Source organism: Myotis lucifugus, unplaced genomic scaffold, assembly GCF_000147115.1.
Source record: "Myotis lucifugus unplaced genomic scaffold, Myoluc2.0 scaffold_2558, whole genome shotgun sequence".
Lineage (NCBI taxonomy): Eukaryota > Metazoa > Chordata > Mammalia > Chiroptera > Vespertilionidae > Myotis > Myotis lucifugus.
The window spans coordinates 283-22,101 of NW_005873606.1; the positions used below are offsets into that span (position 1 = coordinate 283).

The window sequence follows — 21,819 nt, forward strand, 5'->3', positions numbered from 1 at the left end:
GAGAAATTAGAGCGACGATAAGGCAGCATTCCAAGCCCATAAGATTGACAGGGAGCAATAAATCCACAGACGCAATAGAAGCGCCGTCTAAGCTCATCTACTTGCCGGGAGGGTCTGTGCATTGGCGTGGCCTCTGTAGGGTGAGGGGCGAGGGAGGGGCGGTCAGGTGAGCAGACACCCCCGCCAACCCCTGAACCCTCCCTTTGGGCGACTATATTCCAGAGGGAGTCCTGCACAAGGTGCCCTTATCACTGAAAACTGCAAGAACAGGTAGATCCGTCTCATGTTTTAAAACCACTGAGCAGTATTCCATAAAACGGAGGGACTCTGGGTTGTTTAAATCTCTCTTTACTGGGAGATATTTAGGTTTGATTTTCTTTCTATTCTATTTATTTATTTTTTTTTAATATATATTTTATTGATTTTTTTTTTTTTTACAGAGAGGAAGGGAGAGGAAGAGGGATAGCGAGTTAGAAACATCGATTCAGCTGCCTCTTGCACGCCCCCTACTGGGGATGTGCCCGCAACCCAGGTACATGCCCTTGACTGGAATCGAACCTGGGACTCTTGAGTCCGCAGGCCGACGCTCTATCCACTGAGCCAAACCAGCTAGGGCTCTTCTATTTAGACGGTTGTAGCAAACACTCGTGAATATGAGCATGTGAACAACGTTTCTCTGATAGATACCAAGACACGGCATAACTGGGTCGAAGGATAAGAACATTTAAAAAAAAATTTGAAAGTATAGGTGGCAAACCAGTTAGGGCAAGAACATTAAAAATGTAAATAACGACGCGAAGGCCGCGGAGTGTGTGATTCCACTTCTATGAAATGTCCGCCGTGGGCAACCCCGTAGAGACAGGAAGCAGCTCTCATGGTGGCGATGGGGTGGAGGGAGGAAATCAGGAGTTACTACTGCTCGTGGGTATGAGGTGTTTTTTGGGGACAACAGAAATATTCTGGAATTAGTGGTGATAGTTGCACGGCATTCTGAATATGCTGGAAACCACGAAATCGTACGCTGCAAACGGTGAATTGTATGCATGTAAGTTTTATCTCAATTAAAAAAAAATAAAATAGAAGTGGCCAAATTGCCCTCCACCGTAACTTCTAAGAACAGTGTGTGAGAATACCTGTTTTCCATATCCTCACACTGTCCGTCTTTTACATTTTTGCTAATCTGACAGGAAAAAAAAATAGATTTTTAGAAGTTTTCATTTCCTTGCTTACCATTGGGGCTGAGCGTCTTTTCATAGATTGGCTTTCCCCTGCGAGTCTGGCGTGTATGATTCGCCCGTTTTTCTCCTCTACTGTTTATCTTGTTCTCGTTGATTTATAGGAGCTCCGTTTATGATGGGGATTAACCTTTTATCTTTTTATTTTTTTATGGGTCAGACTGTCAGTCTTTTGATGTTTTGAGTGACTTTTAGAATGGCTTCCCCCACCGTGATCATATACATGTCCTGCTACATTTTGTTCTGGTATTTTGTTGGCTTTTCATTGATGGTTTAAGGCAGCGGTTCTCAACCTGTGGGTCGCGACCCCTTTGGGGGTCGAACGACCCTTTCACAGGGGTCGCCTAAGACCACCGGAAAACACATATATAATTACATATTGTTTTTGTGATTAATCACTATGCTTTAATTATGTTCAATTTGTAACAATGAAATTGGGGGTCACCACAACATGAGGAACTGTATTAAAGGGCCGCAGCATTAGGAAGGTTGAGAACCACTGGTTTAAGGCTTTAATCCATCTGTGTTCTAGTGACTGAGGTGCGGTAGGGGTCTGATTATTTATGCTATTTATGCATTGATGACATCTTTTATGTTCTGTGAGATCCTGTTCAGAGCGTTTTGTCTAATTTTCCGTGCATACAGGCAGGGGAGAGTATTTAACATCCAGAAGGATATTCAATATCTGCTTAACGTTAAGAATGGACTCCCAGGCATCCCATAAGTGGTGAACTCCTGCCTTGAATTTAAATTCAGTTGCCTTATATCAGGGGTGGATCCAGGTTTTGTGGGGCCTGAAGTTTATATAGCTTCAGGAGTTTTTTTTGTTTTGGTTTTTTTTTTCAACCCCAGAATCCAAATTATGAGTATGAAGCTGGGCACAGAGACTTGAAACCCCAGCGTCGTTGGCTCCACAGGCAGCGCAGTCCTGGCGACAGTCTCAGGATGCTCTTGTGCATAAAAGGCTGAGGACCGCCGTCTCTACCCGGGCTGGGGAATGACTGCCTTTTATCTTTACCAACTGCCACCACCTAAGGATTTTCTTCTCCTTCTGTCTCTTGAAGGCACATTTAAGAGCCGACTCACACATCCAGGCGGCTTTCATGTGGCAAGTGGAGTTAGCCCGGGCCCTGTTAGCCGAGTCTTTGCTGCCTCTGCTTGGCTCAGACGTAACCTATTTGATCAGCGGAGTCGCTGGGAGCTCAGCATGATAATGTGGATCGTTAATCTTACAAGCCCTCGGAACCTGAATTTACAGCCTTAACTTTGCATATCTGCTTACTTGTGCATTAGACTCCGGTCAGCACTCTGGAGAGGCATGCAAATGCGACGAGCAGGGCTTTCTTCGGCATCCTGCCCCTGGAAAAATCTAGCTGGTTTGGCTCAGTGGATGGAGCGTGGGGCCCGGGGTGCGTGCGGGGCTCCGGGCTCCGGGCTCCGGGCTCCATCCCCCATCCCCCACGGGGCGTGTGGGAGGTGGCCGATCGGTGATTCTCTCTCATCATGGATGTTTCTATTTCCCTCTCCCTTCCTCTCTGAAATCAATAATAATAAATTTTTAAAAAAAAATCAGAGAGGCAGGCAGTGACCGGTGTCGTTCTAAAGGATGGAGAGGTTAACAATAATACTCGACCTTGTAACTAGGAGCCGGGCACCACGCAGAATGCTACCCGGATTGTCTACTTCATCCTTACCACCCGCCATGAGGCAGGCGCTGTATGATCCTTGCTTTCCAGATGAGGAAGTGGAGGGTTGGGGGGGGGGGGCGTGTATGTTCCTTACTCAAGGCCACAGCAGGAATACTCTGCAGCCCCCACTTCAAACCCTTTAGGACCAGCGCTCTCATTGGACGAATTAGAAAACACGCAGAGAGGGGACACAGCTTGAGCTTTTATCGTTTAACGTCAGGTTGTATTGAGTGCTGCGTGTCGACCATCGTGCTTTGTTTTGTTTTAATATTTTATTGATTTTTTACAGAGAGGAAGGGAGAGGGATAGAGAGTTAGAAACATTGATGAGAGAGAAACATCGATCAGCTGCCTCCTGCACACCCCCCACTGGGGATGTGCCCGCAACCAAGGTACATGCCCCTGACCGGAATCGAACCTGGGACCTTTCAGTCCGCAGGCCGACGCTCTATCCACTGAGCCAAACCGGTTATGGCTCGACCATGGTGTTTTAAACTTAAACGTCCTGGGTATGATTCCATGGAATCCCCGTAAGAGTCCTGGAAGGTAGATACTGTTATCACCCCATTTTACAGATGAGAAAACCGAGTCACGGGTTTCCCAGAGTCGCAGCTAATGAGTGAAAGAGCTGGGGTTGAACCTTAGGCAACCCGCCTCCCGAGGCAGTGCATGCAAGCTCAGAGTTCCTGGCTTACTCCATCCCCAGGCCTTTCCGAGGGCGAGACCAGCCAGGTCCCTGCCCGTTCCCGAAACGGAGAAATGCCTGGACGGGGCTACAGAATCTGCGGCACATTTTGAACGTTTACATTCGACAGATTAATCCCGTTAACACGCAGAAGACGATGCAATGCCGTTCCGCCGCTCCTCCGATGATTATGAGATTCCTGAGAAATAGTAATTCGTGGGGCTTCTATCCTAGGGCGGTGTGGGAATGAGGCCCGAGTTAAGGTTGCTGACAAGCCACCTTTCAGCCCCCACGGGGGGAGTGTCTGTGGCTGGGGGTGTGACTTCACTTGGAAAACACACCAGGAGCCCCACTAGAGCAGTGGTTCTCAACCTTCTGGCCCTTTAAATACAGTTCCTCAGGTTGTGACCCAACCATAACATTATTTTGGTTGCTACTTCATAACTGTAATGTTGCTACTGTGATGAATCGTCATGTCAATATCTGATATGCAGGATGGTCTTAGGCAACCCCTGTGAAAGGGTCGTTCGGCCGCCCAAGGGGCCGCGACCCACAGGTTGAGAACCGCTGCACTAGGGGCTCTTTGGGAGTGACAGGGCAGGCGGGCCGCGTTCCGGCCCGAGCCAGTGGTGTCCGGAGCCAACAGCTTGCGCTCGACCTTTCTTCTGCTTTTTCCCATTGCTGGTGGCTGAACGGATACATGTTTATAGACGATCCTCCTAAAATACCGAGCTTTGTGGGTTTGGCCCCAAGAAAAGCCACCGAATGCTGATTGACCAGAATCGGGTTTTGATTGTTCTATTCTCTTGGTTTCCCAGTTCGTGTCTGTTTTAAAATTCCATCTTATTTTGTTTTATTCATTATTTGCTGGGCAGGCTTAAGTGTCCTAAGAAAGAAAAGGATTATTTTTCTTAGATCGGAAAGTAAATCTCCGCGTTCCTGTCCTGGGAGAACACGTGGCAGCGCAGGGCCCCGCCCGGCCCTTGCGGAGAGCTGCCCTGCAGCGTTAGGAAAGCCCGTTCCCCTTTCACGCGTGTCTTTGTCTGGATGACAAACGTGAGTGACAGCCCTGGCGTCCCGTCTTCCCAGAGCATTTTCCCGAGCCTTGAATGAAAGCTGTTAAACACGGCGCCAGCCATATTCCCATCCCAGCTCCCCCCTCCCCCCGGCCGTCAGCTTGGTCACCAGCCACTTAGAAGCCATTAGCAGGTAAGGCTCTTATCACACCTTGCTCATCGCAAGGGCCACAGTCGCGTTTCTCGTCGCTTCATCTCCGAAGCTCATGCTCCCGGAGCGGCCGCTTTCTCTGACCGTTAGAAACCACAGCTCCCTTTCCCGACGAACAGAACGTCGCGTTTTCATTAGCGCCTCGCCCGCGGGGATTACGCCACGGCGTTCAGAGATGTGATCAGCTTTGAGTTTTCATTCAGGGATCATACACCAGCAAGGTTGAAATCTGGGCTGGTCGTCCGGATTGAATTGCTCCCTGGAGCTGGGAGGGAATTGGGCTGGAGCCCAGCCGTTCAGAAATGACAGTTGTCTCTCGAATCTCAATTGCTCGCTCTCCCCCCCTCTTCTCTCTCTCCAGTACGGCGACTACGACCCCTCTGTTCACAAGCGGGGATTTCTGGCCCAAGAGGAATTGCTTCCAAAAAGGGTAAGGCATCCTGTTCCCTGTCTGGGAAGAGATCGCAAGTGTGTGGCCTGTAGGACAGCGAACCGACGGACTTGAAGGGATAACGGAAGGACGTGGCAAGGACGTTATTATGAATGTTTTGTCATCGATCTTTCTTTTTCATTTAAAAAATATATTTATTTTTATTGATTCCAGAGAGGAAGGGAGAGGGAGAGGGAGATACGAACATCAGTGATGAGAGAGCATTATTGATCGGCTGCCTCCTTCCTGCACATCCCTCACTGGGGATGGAACCCGCAACCCGGGCAATGTGCCCTGACCGGGAATCGAACCCCGACCTCCTGGCTCATAGGTCGACGCTCAACCACGGAGCCACGCCGGCCGGGGTTGTAATCAATCTGGAGGAAAGAGTATGGAATCTCTGTTAAGAATATTAAAAATGCAAAGGTTCATGGAATGAGTTTGGGGCTGCCAGGACTCGCACGGCCTGCAAACGGTCCTTTCGTCAAAGGTTGGTGAGCGTCCGTGATTCCCGGGAAGGAGTGTGGAGCGGCACACGTTCAGCCCAGGGAGCCGAGCGCTTAGCAGCCGAGGGGGGTGCCGAGAGGAGACGAGTCAGGGGTGGGCGTTGTAGTTTTTCATCCTCGGTGTTGTTCATCCTGTTCATTAGCCGCAGAAGCAGGCCCTCTCTCCCTTTTGCTGCTTCTGATTTGATAGCTCCACTCGTCCGGAATACAGGCCTGCTCCTCACCTCGGCTTGGCTCTCCCTGCCCCTCTGACGGCTTCTGTGCAGGCGAAGGCCGCAGCACACGCAGCCTGGCCGAGCAGGTCGGCCCCAGATCAGTGAGCCCAAGATACTGAGCTCCTCCCTCTGGGACACACAGCCCAGGAACGGGGGGAGGGGCCCTGCCCAGCAAGGCGGGCACCTAGGCCTGAAGGGTGGCACCGCTGCCCGAGTTGTGACTCACACTGCATGGTGCCTGTTGACACGCCCACCCCTGCGTGCGACTGGCTCCCTGTGCGTGGCTTTTGGAAAACAGCCGTGCTGCCCTGGCCGGTTTGGCTCAGCGGATAGAGCATCGGTCTGCGGACCAAAGGGTCCCAGGTTCGATTCCGGTCAAGGGCACGTGCCTGGGTTGCGGGCTCGGTCCAACATGCAGGAGGCAGCAATCAATGATTCCCTCTCATCATTAATGTTTCTATCTCTCTCTTCCTCTCCCTTCCTCTCTGAAATCAATAAAAACATATTTTAAAAAAAGAAAGAAAGAAGAAAATAGCCGTGCTGTTTTGTCGAAGTGAAGCGTCATGATAAACATGGCACACGATACCGAACCTCCCTGTGGGTGTGGGTTTTTTATGTTGCTCTCTCTTTCTCTAGGTAATAAATCTGTATCAGATGACTCCAGAAATGTGGGAGGAGAGAATCACAGCCTGGTACGCGGAGCACCGAGGCCGGGCCAGGTGAGGCGGCTTCCTTTTGGGTTTATATTTCTTCATGGGCTTTTTTAAAAAAAAACACCAAAACAAAACTACAAAACTAGGACATGCTTGTTGAACAAAGTGCATGACTGTAGCATCTATAATAATAAAAGCGTAATATGCTAATTAGACTGGACGTCCTTCCAGCTGACCTTCCAGATGAAGCTGGGGCTGCGAGGGAAGCCAGTGCCAGCAGCCGGGGGAAGGAAGGCCTACGAGTACTCTTGCAGGAATTTCGTGCATCGGGCCTCTCGTGTAAAAGAAAAGAGAGAGCGAGGAGCATGTTCAGTTTTGTAGGAATCCTTTCCCCAGCGCTTGTGAGCGTGGGTACTCCCTGCCTGCTGGGGTGTGCGGGCCTGTATGCGTTGGTGATTTCGTTCCATGTTGAGAATTCCACCGTAGAGATATCCCACAGCTCTTGCGCTGATTTCTCTACCCATGGCATTTGGAGTAGCTAGAGGTGTTTCACTCTTACAAAACGTGCTGCAGTTGTACCGTGTTGTATCGTTACATAATGGGCTGAGTGACCTGTCCGTGGATTCCTTAGAAGAGCCGCTGAGTCAGAAGGATGCATTTTGAGTTTTGACAGGCGCCACCCAATTGCCCCCCAAAAAGGTGGTCCCTGCTTACGTGCCCATCAGCAGTGTGTGTCTCCACGCCCCCATGCTCTCCCCAACACCTGTTTTTATCAACCCAATTTTTATCATCTAAAAGGTAAAAAGTATCTTAAATATTAATCAGCACTTCCCTGATCACTTTAGGAACTGATCATCTTTTCATTCCCTTTAATTTTTAAAAAAATATATATTTTTATTGATTTCAGAGAGGAAGGGAGAGGGAGAGGGAGAGATAGGAACATCCATGATGAGAGAGAATCATTGATCAGCTGCCTCCTGCACGGCCCCCACTGGGGATCAAGCCCACAACCCGGGCACGTGCCCTTGACCGGAATGGAACCCGGGACCCTTCAGTCCGAGGGCCGACGCTCTAGCCGCTGAGCCAGACCAGCCAGGCCTGTTCTCCTAGGTTGATGCGGATGGGAGAGCCTGCTGGACGTCGCTGTGTAGCATGGACTCCGGTCAGGAGGAGCGTCACCTGGGTCTGCTCTGGCTCACTTCCCCTTTCCTTTCCCCACAGGGACGAGGCCGAGATGGAATATTTGAAGATAGCGCAGGACCTGGAGATGTACGGCGTGAACTACTTCGCCATCCGGGTACGTGGAAGCTTCTCCAAGTTCCCTGTGTGCAACCAGAGACAGACCCAGGGCCCGACTGCAGAAATGCATTCCTTTCTCATTCTGGATTGGAGATGCTTTTTTTGTTTTTTAAAATATGTGTTTATTGATTTCAGAGAGGAAGGGAGAGGGAAAGAGAGAGAGAAACATCAATGATGAGAGAGAATCATCCATCGGCTGCCTCCTGCACGCCCCCTACTGGGGATGGAGCCCACAACCCGGGCATGTGCCCTTGACCAGAATTGAACCCGGGACCTTTCAGTCTGCAGGCCGATGCTCTGTCCACTGAGCCAAACGAGCTGGGGCTGGATGGGAGACTCTTGCACGGTTCAGTGGTGAAGGAGAGAAGGGGACAGGGTCCTGCAGCCTCGTTGTCTATTTTGGGGGCTTCAATTAGATCCGAGGTAATTAAGTGTCGGTAGAGCCTCTGGGGTCTGGGGCTGGTCCCGGGCTGAGCAGAAACCTGTCTGAATGCTTGAGGGCAACATTTGCTTATTTCCATCCGGCTCCGTGAGGTCCGGGCCCGCAGGGAGCACCTGTAAGTACTTCCTTCCCCAAGGGCACGAGGAGAGTAAAGCCGATTTTATATCTCACTGCTCCGCGTGGGCGTGGGCTCTTGTTCTCACTGGCAGGCTAATTGGATTTTTATTCAGACCATTAATTGTCCACGGTCCTCTGGGAGCCAATCGCTCCTGCGTCAGGATGGCCTTTGTTTGCAGTCTGCGGCTGGGCCTTTCTAGCCTGCTAGATGCTCCTTGCAGAGGAATTCCTGCGAATCCACTGAGGTATTTCATCGCCAGCTCCAAACTGCAGATGCGTAGATGGTAAAGCGACCATCACGGTATGGTTGGCTCTCCTTTTTGGGGTCCCTGTAAATGTTATATTAAATCTGGGTACATTGGAACACATTTAAAATAGTCTAGGGCAGTGGTCGGCCAACTCATTAGTCAACAGAGCCAAATATCAACAGTACAACGATTGAAATTTCTTTTGAGAGCCAAATTTTTTAAACTTAAACTAGATAGGTAGGTACATTGTTATTCACTTAATTAGGGTACTCCTAAGGCTTAGGAAGAGCCACACTCAAGGGGCCAAAGAGCCGCATGTGGCTCGCGAGCCGCAGTTTGCCGACCACGGGTCTAGGGTAAGCTGTCTACTTGATTTTTTTTTCTTCTAAATACAGATTTTTAAATGGATTACTTTGCTTAAAACAAGGCACACACCGACAGGTTATGTGATGTCATCTAGTCAGCAGGTGCCTAAAAGATTTTCCATAATAATGCAGAAGGTTATTTTCTGAAGTTTCATTCATTTGAATTTGCTCATTGTTTGGCTTCCTCTGGGCCGGACCAATTTCAACGCGTTTCCGTGGGTTGTCAGCCCCAATGCCTCTTGCTCCATAATGCCCACCGCCTCGATTCAAAGAAAATTGGTGTTTTGCAATCCTGAAACAGCCGTTGCGTCAAGCCGTCCGATACCGTTCTGTGTGTGTGTGGTTTCTTATGTTACGCAACAGACAAAGCTAATGGCCATCGTAGTCTTTTGTGTTCGAGTTCCTGCATTCCCCATCACTGTGTGTACTGAAAGCAATTTTAAAGGGGCTGTTTGAGACTCCGTCTCTATCTGAAATGCTGGAGTCGTAATGATAGAAGGCAGAGGGTGGGATTCTTTCTTTTTTAAAAGCCAAACTAAGAGAAAATAAACCATAATAAAATACCTCGTCTTCCAGAAGGTACCATGGGTTTTCAGAGTACCAAGCCTCGCTCGTGTTAACATAATACGTAGTTTCCGGAGCTTTGCGGACTAGCGGAGGAAGCACCTGCCTTTGGGGTGCTGGAAGGAGAAGAGAAATGAACCTTGGAGCGCCCCTCCTCCTGCTGTTAGGTCGCCACTTCCCCTCACGGTCCAGGCGCCTTCTCAGTCTGCAGATCTGTCTTCCTGCCCTTGAGTCTGGTTTAGTCTCCTTGCTGTCGGCCAGGGGTCACACACGTTAGGTCCTTGTGCAGGGAGCTTCCTGCCACCGTCATACAAAGGCCAGACCACAGCGCGGGCGGGCGGGCGGACGGGCGGACCTGCAGCCGGAGGATGTGGCCTCTGGACCGCAGCCGGGTCGGTGACGTGGGGTCCAGGGCGCTGGCCCTCGGGCGGCTCTGACCGCTGACCAGGGCTGCCATCCGGAGGTATAGAGCACAGGGGTAGTCAATCAACTAAATTTTTAAACAGCCTCATGGAGGTGTCATTTGCATATCATTCATTTTGATATATTTTCCCAACATTTTATTATTAAAAATTTCAAACAAACAGGAAAGTTGAAAGAATGTTTTTGCAACGATTACCCATATAAACGCACTGCGTAGATTCTACAATGAACACTTTATTTGCTTTATCACATTAAAATACACTTAAAAAATATATATATGTATTTTAATTGATTTCAGAGAGGAAGGGAGAGAGGGAAAGAGAGATAGAAACATCAACGATGAGAGAGAATCAATTGATAGGCTGCCTCCTGCACGTCCCACACTGGGGATCAAGCCTGCAACCCGGGCATGTGCCCTGACCGGGAATCGAACTGTGACCTCCTGGTTCGTAGGTCGATGCTCAACCACTGAGCCACGCCGGCTGGCCCAACAGTTTTTTTTCTTTTAATATAAGAAATGATTCATCTTACAGGCTTTTATTTCACATCTCTGATAGCCTGGCTGTTTAATCGGAGGTTAGCAGTGCTTAGATTGCTGCTGCTTCAGCCATCAAGCCAGCGACAGGCGCCTCCAGCCGTCCCTCTCTGGGGACACGTAGGTCATAAGAACGGTGCAGCTGTGTCTCCACCTGCCCCGGTTCAGGAAGCTGGAGGCCCCCCTGGGTGACACGAGAGCCGTGGCTTCTGCGGGGACCTGCCGAAGCTTGTCATCTGTCACACTGTGGGCCAGGCCCCGTGGGAAGACGAACGAGACCTCCGGCCTCGGCCGGAGCTGACAGCGGCTGCTCTCTGTTGAATCCACAGAACAAGAAGGGCACGGAGCTGCTGCTCGGCGTGGACGCGCTGGGGCTTCACATCTACGACCCCGAGAACAGGCTGACCCCCAAGATCTCCTTCCCGTGGAACGAAATCCGCAACATCTCCTACAGCGACAAGGAGGTAGGGCCTGTCTGCTCGCAGGCGCGCCGGGGGCCCGGCCGCAGGCCTTCCCCATCTTGCCTCCTGGCTGAGGGGTCCCCGGCCCCTCTTCTCCTGTGACAGGAACGTCATTCCCTGCCCAGGCTATGGGTGTTTGGTTATTGATTTTTAGAGCATTTACAGGATAGTATTGGCATTCTATTTTCAAATAGCATCCCTCCGCCCCCTCCCTGCTAACAAGAGGCTGGGGGCTCAACCTGTCAGAACTGAACCCCAAAGGACAAACAGTAAACCAACCCCAAACGCCACCTTTTCTTATTACTTGGCTTCCTATTTCTCTTTGCATTTTAAGTGTGGTAGGTATTAAACCCTTTCTCTGTGTCCAGCTTGATACGTATGGTGGGGGTGTGAGTGTGTGTGTGTGTGTGTGTGTGTGTCAGAGTATCAACAATAAATAATGATATCAGGCTAACCTGCTTACCGGAATTTGAGAATAATTAAGTTTAAATCGCGTAGATCAACACTCTTAGAATTCCAGTATTTCTACACAGCATCTCCCAAACGCTATAATCCTGCACGCATTGGTTTGTTCACTTATTCGTTCTCTGTTAGTTTTAAAGGAATTCTTGAGCATCTGTGTTGCCTTAGGTTTTGTAGGGGGAAGCGAAGATGTAGAAAATCCTGTCTGAGCCCTCCAGGAAGGTCTAGTGACGTCACGAGGGGGCTGCAGTGTGAGGGGCTGACGCCGCAGGGGACGGTGACGTAGTACAGGCCCCTTCACCCCGGCTCGTCCTCACAGGGACGCTGCTGGGAGAGTACGGCCGGGTTTGGGTTTCCCGTGTCACATCACAGGCAGCAGTGACGCAGAGGCATCAGGTGACCCGTGTCCGGGGAGTGGGGTTGCAGGGCCTGCACTCCAGGTTCCCTGAAGCCACCTCACAGGGCACCAGGCAGAGGAGGGCGGCCGGACAGTGCCCAACGCCACGCTGGCGCCCGCGCAGCCAGGTCGCTGAGCGTGGAGTAACTGACAGTTTGTGTGGCCCGCGGAGCCGCCTCCCCCAGGCAGGCTTCCTGCTTTCTCTTCCTGGGAGCAGCTCCCGGAGACGAGCACCAGGCCCCCGTTTCTAATACGAGGTTGCGATCTGCTTGTCCAGACTTGACGAGACAGCTTGAGCTTCTTCTTCTTCTTCTTTTTTTTTTTAAATACATTTTTTATCGATTTTAGAGAGGAAGGGAGAGGGAGGGAGAGATAGAAACGTTGGTTTATTTTATTAAACCAACACAGAAACGTTGGTTTATTTTATTTTATTTTATTTTTTATTTCTATTTTTTTTAGAGAGGAAGGGAAAGGAGAGGAATAGAGAGTTAGAAACATCTATGAGAGAGAAACATCGATTCAGCTGCTTCCTGCACACTCCCTACTGGGGATGTGCCCGCAACCAAGGTACATGCCCTTGGCCGGAATCGAACCTGGGACCCTTCAGTCCGCAGGCCGACGCTCTATCCACTGAGCCAAACCGGCCAGGGCACGTTGGTTTATTTTAAGCGACTCATTGATCCTCTGTGCGGCCCTGGCATGGCGCAGAGCCCGCGGTTTCCACACCACGTGTGGTTTCCCGCTGACAGCTCTGGGATCTGACAGCGAGGCCAAAAACAAGCTTATGAAACTCACAAACAGCAGCCCACACGGAGGCAATACCACTTCTAAATTAACTTGACCGAAAGCTACACAGAGGATTGTTTTCTGTCCTCGTTCGTGCTAGCCCGTCGTGCGACAATATAACACGGGAAAGAAACGCCCGAGAACAGATCTTTCCAAACCTATTTGTCTGCATAGCAGGTGGCTCTTGGGAATGGATACCCATTTTTAAAAGTGCATCTTTGAAACAGAGGACCTGTCTGGTCTCATCAGGAATGGTTGAAAACAACCGTTGCCACTTGTTCTTTATAAAAAAAAATCTATATTTTTTATTGATTTCAGAGAAGAAGGGAGAGGGAGAGGTAGAAACATCCATGACGAGAGAGAATCATGGATCGGCTGCCTCCTGCATGCCCCACCCTGGGGATCGAGCCCGCAACCTGGGCATGTGCCCGACCGGGAATCGAACCGTGACCTCCTGGTTTCTAGGTTGACGCTCAACCACTGAGCCACACCGGCCGAGCCATCCTATCTGTTAACTTCTGTACATATTCTTCACCAGCTTAAGTCCCCTCCTTCTTATGGTAGATCCACTCTGAATCCCCCAGCACATTTGTGATTTGTGCCCCCCAACGAGGCACTAATAGGTGATGTGGCTTCTCGAGTAATTGCCTGTGGTTAGTCTAGTTCCACTAGGTTGTGGGCCTAAGTCAGGGCCATGACTTAGAGCAGGGGTCCTCAAACTTTTTAAACAGGGGGCCAGTTCACTGTCCCTCAGACCGTTGGAGGGCCAGACTATAGTTTAAAAAAAAAAAAAACTATGAACAAATTCCTATGCACATATCTTATTTTGAAGTAAAAAAAAAAAAAAAAAAAAAAAAAAAAAACGGGAACAAATACAATATTTGTATTTGCATGTAGCCCGCGGGCCGTAGTTTGAGGGCCCCTGACTTAGAGTCTGGCGTGGCCCTCCCAGTGTTAGCCCGGAGCGTGGGCCTGTCAAGGGTTTACATTTCAGGTTTCTGAGCCCACGACGGTGCCGAGAACGCACCTTCCAGGATCCTGAACTCCCACAGCCCTGGACTTGCGTCCTCAGGCGCCTCTAATTCAGCGTGGTTTCGTGCCTGGGCCCCCGCAAGCCAGGGCGTGGCACAGCCTGGTGCTGGCTCTTTGCCAGGGTGGCTGCTGCTTCCATGTGCATCCCTAGTTGGTGGGAACATTCCAGGCCGTCAAACCGAAGCCGTTTTCCGCTTTCTTCTTTCAGTTTACTATTAAGCCGCTGGATAAGAAGATCGATGTCTTCAAGTTTAACTCCTCAAAGCTTCGTGTTAATAAGTTGGTGAGTTGAGATCCTGGCTTTTGTGACCGAAAGCTCTAGTTTTCCTGAGAAATTGAACCCACAACCTCGGCCAATCGGGACAACACTCCAACCAACTGACCTACCTGGCCAGGGCGAAAACTTCTTCGATTTTCATGTAGAAGAATGTATCCGTCCTTTCCTTAATCCTTTGTGTCTTTCCTTATCCTGGGATCATAAAGATGTTTTTTAAAATATATTTTTATTGATTTCAGAGAGGAGGGGAGAGTGAGAGAGAGGAAACATCAGTGATGAGAGAGAATCATGGATTGGCTGCCTCCTGCGCACCCCACACTGGGGATTGAGCCCGCAACCCAGGCATGTGGCCTTGACCGGAATCGAACCTGGGACCCTTCAGTCCGCAGGCCGATGCTCTATCCACTGAGCCAAACCAGCCAGGGCCAGTTGTTCTTCTCTGTTCTCTTAGAAAGTTTCAAGGGCTTGAGCTTCGCATGTAAGTCTCTCATCCTCTGGAGCTCATTTTTGCATATGGTGTGAGGGAAGGATCCGACTTTATATTTTTCCACATGAATGACCTGTTGTCCCAGCCCAACCTACTGAGTGAGCTTTCCTAGCCTCCCTGACCGGCAGACTGAAGACCTGCTAACGTGTCTTCTATTTCTCACCTGTGATTTAAAAATATATACATTTTTTTTTATTGATTTCAGAGAGGAAGGGAAAGAGAGATAGAAGCATCAATGATGAGAGAGAATCATTGATCGGCTGCCTCCTGCACGCCCCCCACTGGGGATCGAGCCCGAAACCCCGGGCATGTGCCCTGACCGGGAATCGAACCCCGACCTCCTGGTTCCTAGGCCGACTCTTAACCACGGAGCCACGCCCATTGGGCTTCTCTCTGTGATTTGTGTCCCCTGGCACATCTGAGGCACCTTCAGTGCGCTGTCTCCGGAGCAGAGAGCGCTAGAGGCCATCAAGCAGGGGTTTGGCGCCTCTCTCCACGCTTCCCTCTCAGGTTTCCTGCTGCCCACGGGGACCCTCAGACCACGGGCAATGGCGTAAATGTGTGGGTTTCCCGTTTCTCCCGCTTCCTCGGCCACAGATCCTGCAGCTGTGCATTGGGAACCATGACCTCTTCATGAGGAGGAGGAAGGCCGACTCTTTGGAGGTTCAGCAGATGAAAGCCCAGGCCCGGGAGGAGAAAGCCAGAAAGCAGGTGAGCAAGACCACGTTTGGGCTGCTCTTACCCCCGCACCCCCTGAGGTCCTGGCCCTGGAGAGAAGGAGTGGTTACGGGCTGACCGGGGTCCTTTGGTCATGGGTGACGAGTACTCTTTTTTTATTGATTTCAGAGAGGAAGGGAGAGGGGGGGAGAGAGAGAGAGACAGACAGACATCAATGATGAGAGAGAATCATGGATCGGCTGCCTCCGGCACGCCCCACACTGGGGATCAAGCCTGCAACCCAGGCCTGTGCCCTGACGGGGAATCGAACCATGACCTCTTGGTTCCTAGGTCGACGCTCAACCACTGGGCCATGCCAGCGGGGCGATGAAGGGGACTCTTATTTGATCTCTTTTGAATCTTTCTTGGCTGGTGCCAGCTGGTGGGGTGTCAGCTCTGCAGTTGAGGAATAAACTCCAGTCGCATATCCGAAGGAAACGTCTCTAGTTATTTCTCCACTCGGGCGAAGTGGGAAGAAATAGCCAAGCCTGCCCGTTCCCACCCAGGCGTCCATCTCTCACCCGTCTAGTTGAGCTTCCTCTTGCCCGCCCGTCTCTCCTCTGCCCGGCCGGCTCCTTTTCTAATTAGGTGGTGATGGAATGCATGGCAGCGTTTCCGTGCCGCTGCTGGAATGCTAATTAGCCTCTGGCTGCACTTCCCGCCGGAGGTCAGCCCCGGCGCCCAGCACCCACCCGGCGAGGTGCCGGGAGCGCCGATCAGCAGACAGCAGACGGTCTGATGCTCTATCCACTGAGCCCATAACCTGTTTCCTGCCCGTAGACCACCTCGACTCCCCGAAATCCACACCCCTGGCCCGGGCCTCGCCGCCGAGCATATTAATTGTGGTTCTGGACGGACTACTAGGCAGAGTAGCAGCAGCTGCGGTCGGATGCCCTGAGGACCCACAGACTCAAAGGTGTAATAATTAGTCTGCGAGCAGCCGTCTCTGATGTGGGTCCTCCGGCGCGCCTGGCTCCCCGCCGGCAGCTTCAGCAGGAGATGCCCAGTCTGATCCAGTGCTTTCGACTCTCCATCTCTTAGCTTTCCCAGGTGGCGGGCCATCCATGTGCCCCGTGGGATGCTTTGGGGAGGGGGGCGGGTGGAATTGGGTTTTGTTGGACAAAGAGAGACTCCTGAGCCAGCACAGGGTCCTAATGGGAACTTTCAGAAGCAAAGTGACCTCTGGCCCCTTTGTCAGCAGAGCAGAGCGCAGAAGTGAGAGATCTGAGAAGGACAAGGCGCGGACAGGGCCTCTGGGCTGTGGCAGAGAAGAGCATGGACACCCCCCCGGACCTCCCCTGCCTGTAGGACAGCAGGGGCGCGTCCCCGGCATCCGGCAACTGCAGGTCGGGGGCTCCAGGGCCCCTGGGCGGACAATGACCTCGGAGCCGGCTGGGAAACTTGGTGTGTGAGGCGAGCGAGTGACCCGACTCGCGGACCTCCGTGTTGTCCTCCGTCACGTGGAGCTAATGGGACGCCTCGCCCGTCTCCGACCAAAGGACACGGCGAAACCGAACGCCTGTATCGCTTGAACCACTTTGCAGACGGAGGCCCCTCATTATGGGGGTGGAGACCGCGGGGAAGGTGCCGGGCGGGGAAGGTGCCGTGCTCTCCTCAAGTGGAGGGTAATGGACATGCAGTTACCCGCCTAATGGAAGTCGTGATCTGCTGGAATTAGAGCACAAATTGGCCAGGCTTTCCATGGGCCTGTAAGAGGAAAATTGGAGACGAGTTTGCAGTATTTTATTGCTTGTCTTTGCATTATTCCTCCGAGGTGCAATGCATTTTTTTTTTTTTTGTTTAGTATTTAGAAAAAGCAGCGCTCTTAGGAATCTTGCATTTGAGAGACGCTTGAAATGAGAAGCCATTAAATGTTGCTTTAATTATGAAAGGAAATAAAATAGTGCCGTGGTCACTTCCGGCTGCTGCCTCCTGAATTCAGCGCATACCCTGCCGCAGGCTCACGGAGCACAGCGCTGGTCCGGTGTTTGTTCGCCTGATTAAGCTCGGCATGTGGCCCAGTTCCTACCGCGATGCAGGAGGCGAGGGCAGTGGCAGCGGCGGTGCTGGTGCCGGAAGGACGGGTGCTGTGCTCCCGCCTGGCTCCCTCCGGGCGCAGGCCCGGCTCAGGAGGTGCCTTAGCGGGGGCTGTGGGGGCTGTGGGGGCTGTGCCGTGGCTGCCGCAGCTCCCCCTGTGAAATACAATGTGTGAGCTATTGATGCATCGCGCAGAACGGTTCCATCTTCTCCGGGGTCCGAGGCGAGAGCGGAGCCATTGTTGATGAAATTAGAGGTGTGGGAGGGGTCTGTGTCGACGAGCAATAGCGAGGTGGCTCATCGACCAGATGAGAGAGCCGCCCGTTTCGGGGGCTCCGTCTCAGGGACAAGGAACCTGCATTGCGTCCTACCAGCCACAGGGCACGGTGTGTGAGAATGCCTCCTTCGACCCAGGGAGACGCCTGCCGTGGCTTTTTGTTGGTGGTTTCTCTTATTATTTTTTTTTTAATATATTTTTTTATTGATTTCAGAGAGGAAGGGAGAGGGAGAGAGACAGAAACATCAATGATGAAAGGGAGTCATTGATCGGCCGCCTCCTGCACTCCCAGCACTGGGGATCGAGCCCGCAACCTGGGGATGTGACCTGACCGGGAATCGAGCCCCGACCTCCTGGTTCATAGGTCGATGCTCAACCACTGAGCCATGCGGGCCAGGCTGTTGTTGGTTTCTCTCCCGCTCGATGTTTTCTCAAGGAGCGTAGTTTGCACCCCTGCAGCTGGTTTAGAAGGACAGAGGGTGGTGGGTGACGAGAACCAGAAGTGTCCCCACAGCGGGGACTCTGCACACTGGGCACCCTTGGGTTCCCCGTGGCACCGCAGGTCGTGAGCCCATGACTCAGTGGCTGCTCGTTCTCGTCCCCCGCCCCCCCAGATGGAGCGGCAGCGCCTGGCCCGAGAGAAGCAGATGCGAGAGGAGGCCGAGCGCACCAGGGACGAGCTGGAGAAGAGGCTGCTGCAGATGAAAGAAGAAGCGACCATGCCAAACGAGGTTCTGTTGATCCCCGGGGTGTCTGTGGCGGGGGGGGGGGGGGCGGATCTGGGTCCCAGGAGGTTGCACGGAGTCCCGCTCCCTTTGCTGGAGTTAGGCCTCCCGGGCACCACAAACGAGAGACATCTGCTGTGACATTTCAGCTTAAAAAAAAAAAAAAAAAAATCAGTGCCTCTTCCTTTCCGTGGTGCTGGCAGAGGCGGGTTCAGGTGGTATCTTTGTTGCTGAAAGTATTACAGATGTTGGCAACCCGGACATCTGTCTGTTTGCTTGTCCCATTGACCCCCTGCACCCCACCCCCGCCCCCGCCCCTCCCAGGCCTTCACCACTCTGTTGTCTGTGTCCGGGGGCTGTGCATAGATGCAGATAAGTTCCCCGGTTCGTGGGGTACCTTTAAAGCGGGGCTCAGCTTCGGCACGACCGGCCCTGGGGCCAGGTCGTCCTTGGTGGGGTCTGCCTGTCACTGAAGGGCGTTTAGTGGTGTCCCTGGCCTCCATCCATCCGATGCTGGTCGCACCCTCTTACCCCTCATTTGAGACAATCAAAAAGGTCTCCACGCATCATTAGGTGTCCCCCTGCGGGCAGGGTCTCCCCCTGGTTGGGAGCTGATTTAAAGGGAAAGGAGAACGGGGTGAGGTTGGTTTCCCCCTCCTCCAGCCTCGGTTCTGGTGGGGACTCACCGTCAGGCGCCTTCCGTGTTGCTCTCGCGGTGGGACCTCACAGGCCCTTTGAGAAGAGGAGAGTGTGGCTTGCTGTCCGTCCCGTCGCCAGGATGTCGTCCGAGGGGACACTCGGTAGCAGGGCCCACAAGGAGTCCCAGACTCGGGCTCTTGCCGACCCGGAGGCCCCGAGCTCCGATCTCGTGGGAGAACAAGCAGAGGATCCCCGCCGGCTTCCCGCTCACGGGCCCTCCTCTCCAGATGCGGTCGGAGGAGACGGCCGACCTGCTGGCGGAAAAGGCCCAAATCACCGAGGAGGAGGCGAAGCTCCTGGCGCAGAAGGCTGCCGAGGCCGAGCAGGAGATGCAGCGCATCAAGGCCACGGCCATCCGGACGGAGGAAGAGAAGCGCGTGATGGAGCAGAAGGTGCTGGAGGCCGAGGTGCTGGCCCTGAAGATGGCCGAGGAGTCCGAGAGGAGTTCAGAGGCGGGGGGGGGGGCCAGGCACTGAGATAGAGCTGACCGCAGCTGTCCTCAGGCTGCTTCTCTGTCCGGGGCGGGGACAGGCTCCTTGGGGGCCAGGCCGGTGCTGCCGGAGCTCCCGGAAGGGACATGGGCACACAGTTCCCTCGTTGAGTGACATCTGTCACGCGTGTGCCTTTGTGATGAGCCCGGTCCCTCGGATACCGTGTTTGCAGGGAAACCGTCGAGCGTGTCCGAGACTTGCTTTAGCTGAGATGTGAGGAGGCTCTTCTTACATTTAAAAAACGTGTTTTTTAAAAATATATATATATTTTTTTTGATTTTTGAGAGGAAGGGAGAGGAAAAGAGAGATGGAAACATCCATGATGAGAGAGAACCATCGATCGGCTGCCTCCTGCAGGCCCCCCACTGGGGATGGAGCCCGCAACCCGGGCGTGTGCCCTTGACCGGGAATCAAACCGTGACCTCCTGGTTCCTAGGTCGATGCTCAGCCACTGAGCCATGCCGGCCGGGCCCTCTCCACGTCTTGCATGTCGGTCTGGGACGACGGTTCCTTGTTTTCTGCCCTGTCCTGGGCCCCTTGCCCTGTGTCCGGGTCGCCTCCCCGTGCGTGATGCATGCTGGGCTGGATCCTGTGTCCTGCAGGGCAAGGACCTGCACCAAAGTGTGAGGCCCTCAGTGGTGGTGTCTGAGGAGGTGGGCCCTTGGCCTGCAGATGAGTTTCAGGGGGATGGGGGTGGGGGGCGGCTGAGAAGAGTCCGGTCCCTCCTCTCCAGGGGAAAAGGGGGGGAAGGGACCCATTTCCTCACCTTCTGCGGGGGTGACAGCTCCTCCTTCCCGTGCAGGGCCAAGGAGGCCGATCAGCTGAAGCAGGACCTGCAGGAAGCCCGCGAGGCAGAGCGAAGAGCCAAGCAAAAGCTCCTGGAAATCACCACCAAGCCCACGTACCCGGTGAGCCTGGGGGGACCAGGGTGGGGAGGGGAGGCGGGGCTGGGGGGGCTGCCCAGCCCTTGGCTTCACCGGGCGGTGCCTGCAGGGTGACTGCTCACGCGAGCACCTGGCAGAGAAGGGGTGCAGAGCCTGCAGGTGGGGTCTGGGCAGGACGCCTGGGCTGCCATTTGGCCTTGGAGTCGTCAGGCACGTCTCTGGCTGCCAAGGTAGCGAGCAGCAGGGCCTTTTACAGCTCGGAAGTGTTCTTCTTATTCCAAGTAGAGTAGACCCGCATCGCTCTCGAGAGAACTGGCTCTCCAGCCTCTTAGCACCAACCTGGATGTCACCTTCAGCGACCGTGATGTGCTCTGCACCGTGATCCTAGTTCTGGGCAGGGAGACCCTGTGTCCCTCAAGCGACCTATTGCCGTGCGGGAACCGGCCTCCAGGAACCAGCTTCCAAACTCAATTTGGGACGAGGAGGCAGATAGCAATTCAATGGGGTCACAAGACGAATCGAGCAGCCTAGTTATTTATTATTGATTTCAGAGAGGAAGGGAGAGGGAGAGAGAGAGAGAAACATCCATGTGAGAGAGCATCATGGATCGGCTGCCTCCTGCAGGTCCCCCACTGGGGATCGAGCCCACAACCCAGGCCTGTGCCCTTGACCGGAATCGAACCTGGGACCTTTCAGTTTGCAGGCTGATGCTCTATCCACTGAGCCAAACTGGCTAGGGCTGGACTTTTTAATCATAGTTCGTTGTACGGATGGACTACAGTTCATCCAACCAGTCCCCAGTGGATGGTACGTAGCCTGTTTTCTTTTTCAATTACAAACAAAAGCCGCACGGAACATCCCTGAACACAAATATTTGCACGTACACGTGGGAGAATCCGTAGAATAAATTCTCACGAGTAGAACCGTGGAGTCAGAAGACCATGGTGGCAGGAGGCGGTGGTGGTGCTGGGAGTGGGAGGCGGGGCCTACGCTGCTCCCGTCTGCTCCATGGCTGCCAGGGGTGGGGAGAGGGGAGTCGGTGATTAGCACAGCAGTGCCCTCGGCTCGTGTAGAGCCCAGACCTCCTAACCGGAGATTTCTCGTTTAGCCCATCAACCCGATTCCAGCGCTGTTGCCTCCTGACATGTCAAGCTTCAACCTCATCGGCGACAGCCTGTCTTTCGACTTCAAGGATACTGACATGAAGCGACTTTCCATGGAAATAGAGAAAGAAAAGTACGTAGCCTCCCCGTCCCCCAGAGCGGAGCGAGCTGCCTGGGCCGGGGGGAGGGGCGGGGGGCGGCCGCGGCTTGTCGCTAGCTCCTGCGAGGTTTGCTCTGTCCTCACCACCTAGAGGAAGAATTTTCTTAATTCAGAAATGAAGGCGACAGGCCAGCATTCCATCTTCGGGATAAAAACGATACTTGATTGGAGGCCTGGGGATTGCAGTGGCTCG

The 21,819-nt window shown here is 53.0% G+C and overlaps 1 protein-coding gene across 1 annotated transcript; it reads left to right on the top strand.

The window, feature by feature from the left end:
- Nucleotides 1-3,769: 3,769 nt before the first annotated feature.
- On the top strand, nt 3,770-21,599 carry LOC102438197 (merlin; the record flags this gene model as incomplete). The annotated part of the gene is made up of 11 exons (XM_023749043.1): nt 3,770-3,816; nt 5,144-5,264; nt 6,622-6,704; nt 7,860-7,935; nt 10,961-11,095; nt 13,978-14,052; nt 15,131-15,244; nt 18,179-18,313; nt 19,216-19,433; nt 20,282-20,387; nt 21,472-21,599. Coding segments are annotated over exons 1-11 (1,238 nt in total), but the record flags the coding sequence as incomplete, so codon positions are not given.
- Nucleotides 21,600-21,819: the final 220 nt, after the last annotated feature.